This window comes from Sardina pilchardus, chromosome 15, assembly GCF_963854185.1.
Source record: "Sardina pilchardus chromosome 15, fSarPil1.1, whole genome shotgun sequence".
Classification (NCBI taxonomy): Eukaryota; Metazoa; Chordata; class Actinopteri; order Clupeiformes; family Clupeidae; genus Sardina; species Sardina pilchardus.
In genome coordinates, this window is record NC_085008.1 from 14,794,739 (window position 1) to 14,810,226 (window position 15,488).

The 15,488-nt window shown below is 40.2% G+C and overlaps 1 protein-coding gene across 3 annotated transcripts; it reads right to left on the reverse strand.

Annotated features, from left to right (window-relative positions):
• Positions 1-1,709: 1,709 nt before the first annotated feature.
• On the reverse strand, positions 1,710-14,828 carry use1 (unconventional SNARE in the ER 1 homolog (S. cerevisiae)). Of its 3 annotated transcripts, XM_062555708.1 has the most exons (13): positions 14,698-14,828; positions 14,308-14,580; positions 13,839-14,141; positions 13,046-13,153; positions 11,806-11,859; positions 9,403-11,632; positions 8,492-8,541; positions 8,311-8,389; positions 7,854-8,006; positions 7,485-7,500; positions 7,361-7,391; positions 6,786-6,948; positions 1,710-3,356 (listed from the first exon to the last, which is right to left on the reverse strand). In XM_062555708.1, exons 6-13 carry the CDS (start codon positions 9,589-9,591, stop codon positions 3,174-3,176), a joined length of 864 nt encoding a protein of 287 aa, XP_062411692.1. In that variant the 5' UTR covers positions 9,592-11,632; positions 11,806-11,859; positions 13,046-13,153; positions 13,839-14,141; positions 14,308-14,580; positions 14,698-14,828; the 3' UTR covers positions 1,710-3,173. The 3 variants fall into 3 exon arrangements, with proteins under 3 accessions (XP_062411692.1, XP_062411693.1, XP_062411691.1); XM_062555709.1 differs by lacking the exons at positions 13,839-14,141; positions 14,308-14,580; positions 14,698-14,828 and adding an exon at positions 13,350-13,831; XM_062555707.1 differs by lacking the exons at positions 1,710-3,356; positions 6,786-6,948; positions 7,361-7,391; ... (2 more) ...; positions 8,311-8,389; positions 8,492-8,541 and having other exon boundaries at positions 11,300-11,632; positions 14,698-14,788.
• Between the last annotated feature and the right edge of the window lie 660 nt (positions 14,829-15,488).

Consider the following 15,488-nt stretch of genomic DNA (forward strand, 5'->3'; position numbering starts at 1 on the left):
TTAGATGTAGATTATGCATGTAAAAACTTACATGCATAATTAATAAATACCTTTCGAAGGGAGGGTAATCTTAACAAACAAATCGATTGCCGATTGCTTTTTAAATATGGATATTTTAAATCATTGCCTTCCTTTTCTATCTCGAGTGGAATCGAGTTTGAATCACTCTTGATCACTCTATTTAGTAATTTCTCTTTTTATTTCCAGCAGATGACCTATGTAAAGAGTGAGTTTTCTGTCCTGAAAAATTGGTTGCACCTAATTATAATCAGCTATGATCAAATAAGTAGCACCTCTACATTATTTGTGATAATTTGTCATCCGGAACTTATATAATGGGGTTTGAGTACTTAGCAAATATTTCAGTTTTTAATTAATGTTCCCAATTACAAACGTGTTTGAGTGTCTTTTTAAAATGTGGACATCTTGATGAATTTCAAGGGTGTTGAATACTTTTGCAACCCAGAGCAACAATGTATAGCCTTTGGAGTTTTGAATCCCTGTAGCTCTGCATTGCTCCCAGGAGTAGTTGGGCTCACCAACTCAGATATATGGAAAGAGCAGGCCACTGGATCCTTACACAGAGGATGGAGTCCTCCTCAAAAGCAGCCTCAAAAATCCCTCCCCTCTTTCAAAAAACATTCAATAAATCTTCATATTTTCCATATCTGTAAATAGATTTCACTGTTGACACTGCTGTTGTGTGGTGGGAAAAACGCGCAGTGAGGGTGGCAGAACTGAGCCGTAGAATGGGACAGTGAACGCAGACCTTACGACAAGGAACACAGAACAGGGATTTCTCCACAGATGATGGAATATAAAGAAAAATCTTACGTTTCACTTTGCATATTTGCCTGCTAGGTTTTGAGAAGTGTTTTGAGTCTTTCTTGTCTCACAACAAAAAACAGGAAACTCAAAGCAATCCATTGGTAGGCTACCGATAGGCCCAAATCATTAAACATGTAATCTAATCACCACATAGAATTGTTTTTGTGAAAATGAAATTAAAAAAGCGTTATTATTAAAACATTTGTTTTTATGCAATACTGTCAATAGGCTAAATGTTTACAAGATAAACAAAATGATGAAGGGAAAAAAGATCCCTGCTGTGTGCATAACCTGTGTATCTGCCTGTAATATTCCTTCCATTAACTGCTTTTTCATAATTACTAAATTAAGAATTGGAGGCATTGCACAGTGCTTGAGCTGCAGTTTCTCGCAGCGCAAGACTAAACCCCTGAACCCCTAGCCATGATGGCAGCAAGCCAAACACTTTGAACAGAGAACTGAGAAATGAAAAAAAGACCACTATTCAGAGACTGTTTGCATAAGACAGGAAATGTAATGATAGTTTCACGGAGTCTCTGAAATCCCCTTTCCCTTTCAAACTTTAGCCCATCAACATCAACAGTAATCATTATGAACTCATCCTCCATCTCCCTAAATCCCCACACTCAAGAGAGCCTTCCAAGTCCCTGCTGTTGCCCTGGACAGAAAACACAACAGAAAAACAAAAACTCAGGGTGTGGGAAAGCCACTGCCCTCAGACAAGGACTGAAGTTTACTCAAGTGTGATGATACTGTCAAGAAACGTATCTATCAAAACAATCACGACATACTGTACACCCTACAAACAGACACAGACACACATATACACACATACACACACACACACACACACACACACACACACACACACGACTCTCAGGACAGATTCAAAGTTATTTTATTAAAATAAAACACTTCATATAGTTTATTCTACATGGAGAGTGGACGTTTTTTTTGCCTTTGACAAAATTCCTCAGAAACTGTATGGGATATGGGCTATGATCAGGAAGAAACTGAATGACAGTGACTACACGCAAGGAAGAAACGTATTTTCTAGGGAAAAGGTGTTAGACATGATTGATTCTTTCATTACACAGATCTGTATAACGAATCTCTGCATGAGGAATTCAGCTTGACAAACAATCCATCAAAAACTCCCAAAACGACATTATGTTCATAGGTAGGCGAGGATTAAAAGTGATCCTGGCATGTCAAAGAACTAGGGGGAAGCTTCAGGTAGGTTTGTTTTAGTCTGAGTCTGTTTTTCTATTACTACAACCCCCCCTTTGGTCTTTGACATACCTGGCTGGAAGAAACACATGACATACCTCCAAATTACAGCAACTCATCCAACTAAACTTTTGAGCAACAAGCTTGGACAGGCCAGACAGCCCAAAATAGTCGGTTTGTTTTGAGACCATTTAAGACAGAACATTCACTTGGAAATACAGAAGAGACCACCCCCATCCCCTTCCCTCTCTCTGGTAAGTCTAGTCATATTAGGTCACTATTACACTTATGGGTGACATCTGCAGCCTAACACACTGTTAGTTCCTTTGCTTTTTTTCTATTCCTTTAACACTTCAGAGGTTCCTACGGAACATGCAGGAATGCCAGTTATCCACCAGGGGGCACTATGAATAAGATGTGGTTAAACATCATTGGGGGACAGCAATGCACAACCAAAGGAGCAGCCTTGGATGCCAAGACAGGAAAATCCCGCATGTAAAATGCACTCCAACATACTGACACACTCAACCAAACATCCATGCATGATAGGGCTGTGAACAAAACAACAAACAACATCGAACAACAACAAACAGATGACTGGAACACCACACCCCATGACTGCGTCAATGACACAAACCGGACAAGTTATGTATGGATGCCAAGGGTTCGCTCAGAACTGAAAACGAGAAGGCCGCGAGGGACAGATGTGGAAACCAGATCGGAGTCGTCCTGTGCGCCACGCTCGGCATCCGCAGCACGTGTGCGTGTAATGGAGAGGAAAAGCGACGACGTGTTGTGATGACAGTGCAGTTCAGTCCAACTGGTGCGCAGAGCTGTGCAGCACAGCAGCAGACTGCTAGCGGGCAGCCCCTGTGTGACGATTAAGGCTCTCTAACCGACCATGTTCATGTCCTCTCAGATCCAGGCGACAGCCTCGTCTGCTTCACCTCTCCTCTGTTGAAATAAATACAATGACAGCCTCTTCTCTCTCTTTTTTTTTCTTCTAGCTGTGCACGTGTGCACGTCCACACATGCTTTGTGTGTAAACGGGGGGAAAAAAAACACATTTCCGAAACTAACTCTAGCGAAGTGCCGTCGGGGGCGGAGGCGGGTCATCATTTGAGCTTGGGGAAGATCCGGATGAAGAGGATCATGCTGATGAAGGTGAAGGACACGAGGATGAGCATGAGCCACAGGAACCAGTTGACCGACTTCTTGGCGTGCTGCTCCAGCCGGTCTGACTCAGTCTTCAGCTTCTCAAAGTTGACGTCCGCCTGCCGCATAGAGTGGCTGAGGGTCTGGAAGACACAGAGAGAGCCAATGGTCACTGCTGTGATCCGTTCACAATTTTAGGCCATGCTTACGGCACAGGACTGAGCTTTCATAATGCACTTTAGTATATAAAAAGCTCAAAGAATACAATGGATGATTAACAAATGGAAAATCAAATATAACTAGAAAACGTAATTTCGAGGAAATTACCAGTGCATGCAAAAGCAAGACATAAGATAAAATGTGAAACAAACTTAAATTTACAAACCGAACCAATACGTGATTGGACTTTTACTCTCTGAAGCTTGACTTTTCCACCTCTGAGTGTGAGTGCGTGTGAGTGTGCGTGCGTGCGTGTGTGTGTGTGTGTGTGTGTGAGTGGATGCAAGTGGATGTAAGGAGCATGGCTTTCTATGATGCAGTGAAATGGGGGAGTTAGGTTAAGGTGAGAATGTTGTGGAGTGCATGGAGAAGTGTGGTATATGAAGTGCTGCAGTCAGGTGTGTGTGTGTGTATGAGTGAATGGGTAGACAGAGAGAGCTGATAATGCAGGTTCAATTTAACTGGCTGTCAATTAAACTTGATAGGGCCTTGAGCAGGTGGCTCTTGACACAGGTGCAAATCAGCTTAATCAGCAGTGCAGTGCGATAGACCTCTGAAGTTCGCCTACAAAAAAGCTTGCCATATATGGGCAGTTGGCTTCAATTAACTCCCGGATCTCCTTATATGGGCAAGGATAGCTGCTTCAGAGGTCTATGAAAAGTCAATGGGGAAACATATTTTGTTAATATCTCAAAAAGTATCAAGTTTACAGAACTGAAATATACATAGACTTAGTCTTATTTTCAAGACCTACGTAACAAAGTTTGAACCAAGTTTCTACGTTAAACGGTTGAAGCGAAATAGGACCTGGTTAGGAGAATAAGAAGAAGAAGAAGAAGAAGAAGAAGAAGATGCCCAGGAAGAACAGAACAGTGCATTTGCATGCACTGTAACAAGTGTTCAAGGTGGGGAAGGCGGGTGTTAACGATGACGTCGAGCATATGCACGTTGTAGTCTCTATAGCTGTTAGAGATGCTCCGATCAGCCTTTTTGGGGCCGATCACCGATTACCGATCACCAAAATCATGATCGGCCGATTGCCGATCACTGCCGATCACAGAATGGCAGGGGAATGAGAGTCTTTTAACAATAGTCTAGCAGAGTTTGCATCATTTGTAGAAATTAAACTAACTATGAATTAATGTAAGTGGCATAGAAGACAGTAGGCCTAAAGGCTAGTCAAGATGTTGGAAGAACAACCATTTATCGATTTGTATTTAGAAAATGAAATAACTTTGGCCATCTTTTCCAAATATATAGCGAGACATAAAATGATTTCATACAAGGAGGGGGTCAGGCAGACCAACACACAGATAACCTAAATGGGATGAGACCAAATTACATTGCCTAGGCTACTTGAAAAGTATAGCCTCTAAATACTGACTACATTAAATGAAAAACGTGTTACATCAAAACCTAATGCCACAAAGTGCAAAACTATGGCTTTTTCTCTGTTCCAAATCCCAATAAAAGAAACAATTTAAGCTACTGTAAGCAATAAATTGCAAGCCTTTTTTCTTTTGGAATCCCCCATGACTGAAACATGCCGTTAAATGCCACCAGTTTGAGTCAATAAAGTGCACTGTTAAGCTAGCAGGGACATTGGACAGGCGTCTGCGCTTGGGAAGCTATTAGGCTACTCTATTCTTCAACTTGTCAATGTAGGCTACACTGTTTGGTAACACGGGGAGATACACATTAGTATTTCATGCCTGCGGAGTCATATCGTGGATCAAGGCAGGTTAGGGCCGACTTACATTGCACGATATTGCCATGTTTTCACAGTCGGCGAATAAATACCCCAAGTCGGGACAGAAATCATGGCGCGGCGCGCTCCCGTAAACTCGTTTAATGTAAGGTGTCCATTAGCGGTTGTAAGCCAGTCGGAGTCTTTTTCTAGTTTTGCCGTTACGACAATATCAAACATGTCTGATATCATCGCATGTCTGCATGGTCTGTGACTAGTTTGTGACTTAAAACTCTATGACTTGTCTTGTTTTAGATGTGAGAGTCTGACTGTCTTTCAAAAATATTTTAGGCTACAAATATTTGCAAAATCGTAACTGCTGTGTTTAGGGCTTTATACTCCACAACGAGGTTGTTCGTGGAGGCAAATTAATTCTGAACGTGATGTCTTTCCATCTCTTATTATCCCTATGGTTAGTAGGCCTACAGTCGGCTGATTGAAGGGTGGGGAAGTTGACAGGTTTAGTTTCTCATACCAGACATATTCAGTTGTCCGTCAGTGGTGTTAAAACTTCGTTGGTGGCTTCCAACTTGAGGGATTTCAGCACGACATACATTGCAAATGGTATTTTACACTGAACCTTTAGCCTACTCATGTTTGTCACTGCAAGCTCCTATGTACTCTAGGCTACTGTTGTGTGCCTGTGCGCCGCGCCTGGAGGTGGAAAAGACACGCAAGTAATTTAGGTCACATGATCGGCTTTTTTGATCGGCGCTTTTGGGCTTCACCGATCAAGCCATTTTTAGCCAATATCGGCCGATCATGATCGGCGGCCGATCGATCGGAGCATCACTAATAGCTGTCACAACCAAACATTAGCGATTGGGTAAAATCAGGCCCAATCGTTTCAAATTCAACAGTGTTCACGCCTCCAGCCTGAAATCGATTCTGAATGGAGTAGGTCCAGACCCTCTGTACGATAGTACGAGGTATGACCAGGTATGACCAGGCTAACACCAGATATCTCCTTTTGTCTTCTTCAATATGATTGTTGTTGCATTTCATTTGTGTTAGATTAACAGTAATGAATCCTACTAAATGATATATACTTCGCATTCAAGGTAGCGCACCTTTGTCTATTTAAGTTCAATGACAACTCTTGTATAGGAACAATTCATTTTCCTCATCAACTGCGATATCCTACATCTGCTTAGCAACCAGTAAGCATCAGTTCAAACCTGCAGCACTACTGCCACCTTGTGGCCCAATTTAATAGCCTCACTGCCTAAAGATATGAGGTCAAGAAACTACATCAGCATGACTTTGCTACAGCAGTTGATTTAATAAGCTACGCAATTCTTATCTTAACAGATAATTTTTATGACACTTCAGTGAAATAGCCATTTAGAACATACTTTTATGAACACTGCCACCTAAAACTAAGTGATCTTAAAATGATATGCATTATCTAATATTATACAGGAATCTTATGTTATGGTGGTTACCTCATCCCGCACACTATGAAAGACTGCCTTGTGTGAATTGACTCTTACCTCAAAAAAACATCTCACTGTCTTTTAATAATGGTCTACACCTTACACAACTAGACAGCTTTCTGTAAGCTAAAAAGAAAACCAGCACAATGTATTTGTTTCGTAGTGCTCACCTGATTGTCTTGCTTGATTATGTTCTGCTGTGCCAGTGTGTTGTTCTTCAGGTTGCGGGCCAGATTAAGCATGTCTTCGGCCAGTTTCTCCTGCAGGTTGTTGTGGTGCTGGAGGATAGCGTCCAGCTCGGTGGCAGACTGTCTCTCATCCAAAGGCACTGTTCTAAGGGAAGGAGAGGGCTGCCTCAGAGGTCAAACAAATCTGCTGACACCCCCATCACAGGGGCAGCACAGCAAAAACGACCAACCAAACAAACAAACAAAAACACAGACGACCTCCCAAAGGTGCTACTCAATGTCAATGACTACGCCAAGGCACCAGGATATTACTAAGGTCATTCAGTTAAAAGGCAGTGCACCAAAGACTGGGACACTATAAGAAGACATTACATGGTAACTCCCTAAGCTGAGCCCATTTTTAAACATGCCCATAATAATGCTGAACTACGAGTTCTTGATGCAAAGAAAGGCAAAGGGAAAGAGAAAAAACATACAAATGCCCTACATGCACAACAATATGGCAGCTAATAGTTTGTCTTTATAACAATTCAGCTCAGAAAACATGAGACATTTACCTTCTCTGTCGCAGCTCTGACTCGGGTGAATCTGTGCAGAACATAAAGAGTTTGTTACAATTAATATTTTGCCCAATAAACGATATACGTTTACAATGGAAATGAGAAAATGAAAGATGCTTACCTGTGACCGAGGACCCCTGTGGGTAAACAAAGAAAAAAGAATGTAAAGTTCATAATAGGAAAGCAAAGACATCAGCAATCTAAAAAATCACAATCTGAAAGGAAAGTCCATCTAGCGAAATCTCTACATTCTTTCTATTGACTTTGCAACATTGACAAGGGCTATGTTTGTTGAACCCAATTCTGTCCCAAGTCCCGTGTAGAGTTAGAGGTGTGGTAGCACAGGACAGGAGATAGAATGAGAGTAACTACAGAGGAATGTCGTGGTTACTTCACCACAATCTAATATACTGTACTTTCGGTTCCGTGCACACGTGAAGATCCCAGCAGGGTCTACCGCAACAACGCCTTCATTTCAGGTGCAGCTCACCTTCCCCATGAGCTCACTGCGCATTTCTCCAGCACATCGGGCCTTGGTCTGCATGTGAACCGTCTTGCTAGCAGGCATTCTCTCATTGGCGATAGTAGGGGTCCTTCCTGGGGCCAGGAACTGGTTAGCCAGAGCCTTTTCGGCAGAGGAGGTCTGACACACAAAAAAGCAGCACATCCACTTTGTCAAGGAAAGGTCACACACTTGTGTTTTGTGTCAATAATGTGACTGTTAATTTGAGTGCTGTACACTGTTCAAAATGATCTTGTGACTTGGAGTTTACAGTGCTGTTAATGCCACATGAAGTTATATACTTCTGCTATACTTATACTTTGGTGGCCATGAAACCAGCCTACAAGACAGAACAATTAAGAAGCTTCTCAATATTTAGAAGCATTTTCTGAGAATTCCTTACATTTCAATGGTGTACATGTTTTATAAAGCTTGTATAACTAACCAGTTTTTCAGCTTCCAACAGCCCCTTTAGAAAATCCACTTTTCGAGTGTAATCTGTTATAACCTCTGGAGTTGGTTTGCTGAAAGGTGTAAAAATTGGTTCATATTGTTGCAGTCAGTACACTTCTACACAGTTTGTAAGGATGATTATTTAAGTAAAAAGCAACAAGACTAAAATGCACCTTGGACTTTTCCTCAACGCCACCAACATTTCCTCTAGCGCACCAACATACTGAAAGGGAATAGATTGCATCATTCTGAAAACATGACTGCAGCAATGTTTGTCCCAATTTACAGACGTAGCCCATGCAAGCCTCTTAGCAGCATTGGGACACTGTAAAACGCTTACGTGATTAAAATGAAAAAGCTTTATACAGTTTAATGTGAAGACACAACAGCACGGGTTCTGGGAGCGTGATCCAGGCTACTGTTCAACATTTCAAAACCTATCACCTGGCGAACAACGTGTTACCCACTACTTCAAAAAAATGAAAACCACAAGTCTATTCAGAACTTATGGATGTTTTTCAAATCGTGAACGTTACAACCATTCCTCGTTAATATTGGTTAGCTTGTTAGTCTGGAGAAATCTCTAACGTTATTCATCGCTTATGTTAGGTATTGTCAATCCAATCAAATGTGATTTCAAGGGAATGTAACTTCAACATGCTGAAAAGAAACACTCTAAAGTAACGTTACATCTATCATCACATTGTTTCAGGGGGGTTGATTGCAGTAGCTTCTAGCGTTACCCTCACAGATGGGAGAGAAATGCTAAAGGTTTTCATGTAAATGTAAGGGTAGACATATTTGTTGCGTTGCGTATGTCAATAACACCACATTCCTAAAATCTACGATGCGTCTTGAGGCATACAGAAGACTTGCTGTCGCTGTATACACAAAAGAAGCATCAGGAACACCAGCTTCACCCGGCTGTCAGATTCAGATGCTGACGACGTGGCTCAAGCTACGTTCCTAGTTAGCTGAGTTAGCATAGAGTAGCAGATGAGGTTAGCTATTGAATATAAAACCGTCATAGTATGACAACAAAGATAGGCACAAATAGATAGACTGCCTAATGATCTAGGATTACCTTCTCTAGCCTCCATTCCGTTTCCCCTCGTTTTTCTGAAGCGATTGATTCACACCGCGACAATAACCTAATAAAATTTATTTCAAGCCTAGACGCCGCCATGTTTGGACCTGCTGAGTGTCGCAAGGATTTTACGCAAGACGATTCGGAGGGGGTTGGTCCTTTTTCTGCCCACGGAGTCGAGTGCATCGTGTATTAATCCCATGCACAGTAAAAGAAAGATTAATCCCAGGTCTATGATTATTCCCGTTGGATTTTATGATTTAATAGACTTTTTTAAATTGACTTATCCTGGTTATATGGACATTCTTATTTGACTTCAGTATCTTCTACCATTTACACAATTTTGCGACGACTTGAGGCTATGAGGCACTGCACAAATAGGCTTGTTTCATGTTTACGCCTGAGGTCAAATAAATGTCAAATAGTCTATTACATTAGGCCTACATTGCAATACAAATTAACTTTATATCAAAGTGAATGTATAGGCCTTTTTATCAATACCAAATATAGCCAAAAGGACAGAAACGCTGAAATGTCAAGTTAGGACAGTGTTCATGCAGGGAAATGCCCAAAGAGTAAAATATGCTGGGAAAATGCAGCATAAGCCCAAAACGCTCTGTGTAGCCTACACTCTAAACCCTCTTTTTCCCCCCAATTAACCCTCTATGGGACTTATTAAGAATATCAATGGAAAACAATTCAAACACCTTCAATTGACCTTTGACCTTTATTTTGGGGTACCGTCATTTATAAATGACTATGTCCCATTTAGGTATATAATTTTTCACGATTTGTCAATGTAAAAAACAATTCATTAACGATAAATTGATTAATTATTCATGGACATATTTATGAACAATGAATTTTGAGTATATACCACGTTGATTCAAGTCATAAAACGTCTCTTCACTGTGTGTTAGATGGGTCCCTTGTTGCTTTTCATATCGCTGGTGAAACTCAACCAGACATTTATTTTGTGGTGAAGCCCAGCCAGGTGAACATCACACTTACTGCACTTCACTCATATTTGGTCAGGGCAGTTGTCATTTTTGCGTCAGCCTTGGTTTTCAGTGCACTAAGGCCAATGGGCAGTACTATCCGTCCTGATCTATACATATGGGAGTGACTCCCTCTTCCCTTTTTGATGCCTGAAAGGCTCCATTCCATTCTCTAGCCTATACAGTTCAGAGGAATACATTTACATCATTCTGCACAGAGTAAAGGTTTGTCTACAGTACAATGTGTATAAGAGACACGCAGGAGAACACCTGCCTAAGTAATAGGCTGCCACCCTTTATATGGTGGATAGACCATCTTTCAGATAGGGACTAGGTAATGGCCATGGATCCCTGATCCCTGATCAGCGACAACCAAAAGCCTATCCCTGGTTGAAAATTCTCCTCACTGCCTTACTTTTCACTCTCATCCTACCCATCCTCACATCGTTCTCACTTTAGGTCATACCTGATGCTGTGTTCCACTCTTACAACTACATTGTCTTCATTGCTTATTTCACTGTCCTTACTGCCCACAGGAATTGGCATAGCTGTTCTTTTCAACTTGACATAAATCTTGGAAACACCCTAATAAACATGTGTGAATAGTCTGATGCTGCATCACAACAATAGAAAACTAGACTGAGTCATTATGGAAATTTCTAGGACTTTGTCAGTTATACATGACATGAACTTGTTAAAGGTCTTATAGTGAAGCCTGTCCTTTTGTTGTACATAAACTAACTCAGAATTTAGATGAACTAGTCTAATGGCGTTCATCTTTCAGTCAAAATTGTTGGTAGGTAGACCTGAGTTGAAAGATTAAAGATAGATGCAAAAAAACCCTTAGTTTAAAATATTTTGTGTATGCTGACAATTAATTACAAAGAGAGTCAATGTCAAATATAAAACATATTTTATTTGCTAAAATATATAAACATATTTTAGCAAATAGAGAATTAATAATTATTGCATTAATAAGACCATTTGAATGTTTCTGTGTTTTCTTTATGTAATGTAGTAGTGTACTGTAGTTATCAAATGTTACATATAGCCTATTGAATTTCATGACACTTCCTTTAATTCATTTGTGTTTTCTTTTCTTCGAGCACTTCCAAGACAAGGTAGCTTCCTTCCATACTTGCATGCGTAGATCACAATTCCCATGGCAGAAAACAAAAGTGCACCAGTGGAACCTATTATTGAAGTGGTGAGTCTGGAGACGGGCTCCACTGAAATAAAAAGACATTGAAAATTCTTTATTACCCTCAGATATTAACACACACAGAGAAAGAGAGAGAGAGAGTTTTCTACAGTGAAACGAGATAATCATCGTCCTTTGTAATGCTCTTCAATGAAGTCCTCAGAAAATATTTTAAAGTTTGTAATGGAAAATGTTACACACCTGCTTTCACAGCATTGGGGTCATCTCTGTAGTCAAAAGGCACTGAAGTTGAACCTGTAAAATTGCATTATTTTAATCTATTGCTGGCTACAGAGGAAATTTCAGAAATGCAACACAGATAGCACTTTTAAAATATCTATTATTTTGTATTTTCTTCCATTGTACTGTTTGTAGCCTACCACTAGGAAAACTGCTTTCACCCCTTTTATAACGGACCTAGTGACGGTGGATTTCTGCATGGGGCCAAGACAAATGATGAGAAGGTGCAGGAAGATCACCTCTAATCACTGCTGTTCATGGGGTGAGTGAGTGCCAACAAAATCCCAACATGCAGGACAATGTGGGAATGTTTGCCAAGGTTTAAACCTGGGCACGAGGTGACATTTTGGCACTCGATCTTTCCAACATGCCATTTCCTCTGCTGCTGGGAATATTGCCAAGTTTAAAATAAGTGAAACTTCCAGTAAACTCTTGTCTTAATGTGTTTTTTTTCCTGAAGCTATTGAAGTTCTGAAACATCTGTCCTCCTGTCCATTGTCTGTAAGCTGGACTAGACATTATTGGTGTTATTACTGCCCGTGTCCATTGTTCTTCCCGATAATTGACATTTTCACTTGTTGTGTAAACAATTTCAGGACACAACCGTATTAAAACAGGGCTATGTGTCAAAACTTCCAAAATATACAGAGTCGTGCCTGTAAAATAAAGCTGAAAGGGATAATGTTATCACACGTTGAGCTTCCTGATGTGACCCATCAGGATAGCACACCCTTAATGGGAAGTTGCAATATCAGTTTTGTCAAACAAGATTCCTCTTAAACTATTTTTTTTTAACCATTTTAACTAATTAATTAATCATTACATGTCAAATGTGAGCACAAAGAAAAAAAAACATTGCTTCATTGATACAGTTGAACAGTTTTGTTAGCATTGTAAGTACCTCCTAAAATCTGAGAGAGATTTAAAAACATGCTCCAATTCAGGCCACTCACTGACTCATGAAACATACATTTTGATGAATGTGTCATACCGAGATTTGAACATAGAACCTTTCTTATTCCGCCACACACACACACACACGCACACGCACAGACACACGCGCACGCACACACACACACACACCAACACACTCACATGCATTTAACAGGCCTGCAGTAAAAACGAAATAGACTTAAAGTATAGACTACCATATCTAAAGACTGATATTAATGTGCAGAAATAGAGAAATATACAGACTTACTCTCCCCAGGGGATGTTTCAGTTATTGCCTCCACTGATGTTGCAGCAGTGCTGGTCAAAGAGGCCATAGTAGGGGTGGTATACCAAGTAGAGTCCATTTTTCTAATGTCTATGAATATAATACACATACATATATTGTGTATGTGCACACATTTCAGCTTAAAACAAAACAATGGTTTCACTGTATCTGACAAGTCGAAATGATTTCAATAATTCAACATTTTCAAAGATGTATAATATAGAACTCTGAAATTAGGACACTAACAAGAATGTCAACATTTTGTTGTTTTGTGTTTTATAATTACCTTGAAACGGTATTGTTGCATTTGCAGTTTTGCTAACTCTAAGTCATACTGAAAATTGTACATGGATTTTTTCTTAATCCACATTTTGCATTCCAGGCCTGATAAACCAATCAAGCGAACCTATCCCTGAAAAAAGAAGACTTACTCTCCATAGAGGATGTTTCAGTAATTAACTCCACTGATGTTGCAGCATTGCTGGTCAAAGAGGCCATTGTAGGATACTGCATAGAGTCCGCAGCTCTAATGTCTATAATTGTTTTTTATATAATAATAATAATAATAATGTTTTTGACATTTTTGAATTCACTGATAATTTTAAGTTGTCAGATATTGTGCTTGAAACTTTTTGACATTTTTGTTGTGTTTTTGTTAGCTGAAATGTGTGTATATCTGAATATGTGTATGTACGTATTGTATTCATATACATATTCTGAGAATACTGACAAGATAGACAACATTCTATTGTTTTGTACAGGCTATTATAATTACCTTGAAACTGTATTGTCATATTTGCAGTTTTGCTAAGAGTATGCATGGAAACGGTGAACTCTGCCAAACAGATGTAGTTAACTCTCTCTCGTCCTCTTCGATCTGTAGCAGACAGTGTGTGGTTGCAACTGTTGGACTGATCGCAAAACGTATGCATTGGCCCACTCAATTCATCCTCTCCAAACAGCTTGATGTCCACTTTGTAGTTATCACTGCAGTAAACACTAACTGTGCAATTAACCTGCACAGACTGTCCAGATACAGGATTCAGTGGAGCCATGGACAACACAGGGTCAGGAAAGGCTTGAAGAAAAAAGCATAAAACCATTTTTTTACGTAGCCTATACTAATGTGTACCTAGATCAGTGAGTAAGTAGGCCTACAAAAATCACAAATACAAAATCAGTTGACATCAACCTTCTCCAGCCTTACATAAATCAATGATGAAATTGCAGCATGTTAAACTCACAAAAAACATGTAGTCTGGCTGAAGTCTTTTTGTGTTGCTGTTTGCATTGTGATATACAAACATAATCTCCAGCATGATGCTCATGTGTAGATAAAACAGAGAGGAGAACTCCTTGTCTGTCTTCAGTTGTAGTAAAATCACTGTCATCCAGAGTAACCCAGGAAGCGTGTCCTCTAGGGCAATCTGTGGAACAGCTGAGATTGAAGGCAGAACCAAGCTCCACAAACAGCTCTCTGGGCTGAACTCTCACAGTGTGTGCATGCAGACAGGTACCTGCAACAAGACAAAAGTCAGCATCTTAAAACAAATGCCTCTTAAAATAATTTGTAAGTTGCAAAATAAATAACCACTCCGTGATTTATGGTTGTTTTGGTTTAAATATGTAGTTACCCATCAGCACCAGTGCAAGACACTGGAGCAGAATATGATGATGTTGCTGAATAGCCATTGTCTCTGCTGAGTGGTCCCTGTTAGGGAAGTGTGGAGGAAAGGGGTCAGGGTGGACATGTCTACGCCCACCGACAGCCAAAGGATACTCACAAGATTCCTGTTCAGGTCTGATCTAACTCAGATAAATCTTGAACAGGAAACAATAAGCACACCATCCAGAAGGAAGCAATAACAAGGAAACAAAGACAGCACGGAAAGCATTTTTTATCTCCCATGAGATGATAACAAACAATAAAAAATATAAATAACAAGAAGAACATACAGTATTTGTTGACTGTAACAGCACATGCATAAATGGACTAATATCTCAAAAGTACTTTATACATATCCATATGTTTGTCTGTGGATTGTAGCAGAATGTCTTCAAAGCAAAACCTTCAAAGCAATCTGTTTACATTTATAGTAAAGGGAAAAGCTGCATGATCAAAGGCTCAAGAATAAAATGTGGTAAACAGTGAAACAGTAGAACGCTAAATGAGAAAAAGGAATGTCCCTATTTCCTGGGGACTTTACCAGCACGGTTTGCTCAGGACAACGTCTTTCCCAGAGAAGACAGGGCCAGTGGCAGAGGGGTTGCAAGGAATGCAGTCAACACCCAGGCCTAGTTTTAAGATCTTCATGAAATCTTTCAAATCACATCATCCAAAGATGGGGGAAAAAGATGTAAACAATCCTCAATGCCCCACAGGCTCAAAGGCTATTTGTAGGAAGACTGTATGCTGTCTGCTTTT

What these genes read in the sequence shown, in the direction of transcription:
- use1 (XM_062555707.1), bottom strand. Translation starts at nt 14,755, where the DNA reads ATGGCTATTCAGCAACATCATCATATTCTGCTCCAGTGTCTTGCACTG. An exon ending in TCTTGCACTGGTGCTGATGG is followed by an intron (nt 14,581 to 14,697) that starts GTAACTACATAT and finishes GTCTTGTTGCAG; the next exon opens with GTACCTGTCTGCATGCACAC. An exon ending in CCCCAATGCTGTGAAAGCAG is followed by an intron (nt 11,633 to 11,805) that starts GTGTGTAACATT and finishes TTTTTATTTCAG; the next exon opens with TGGAGCCCGTCTCCAGACTC.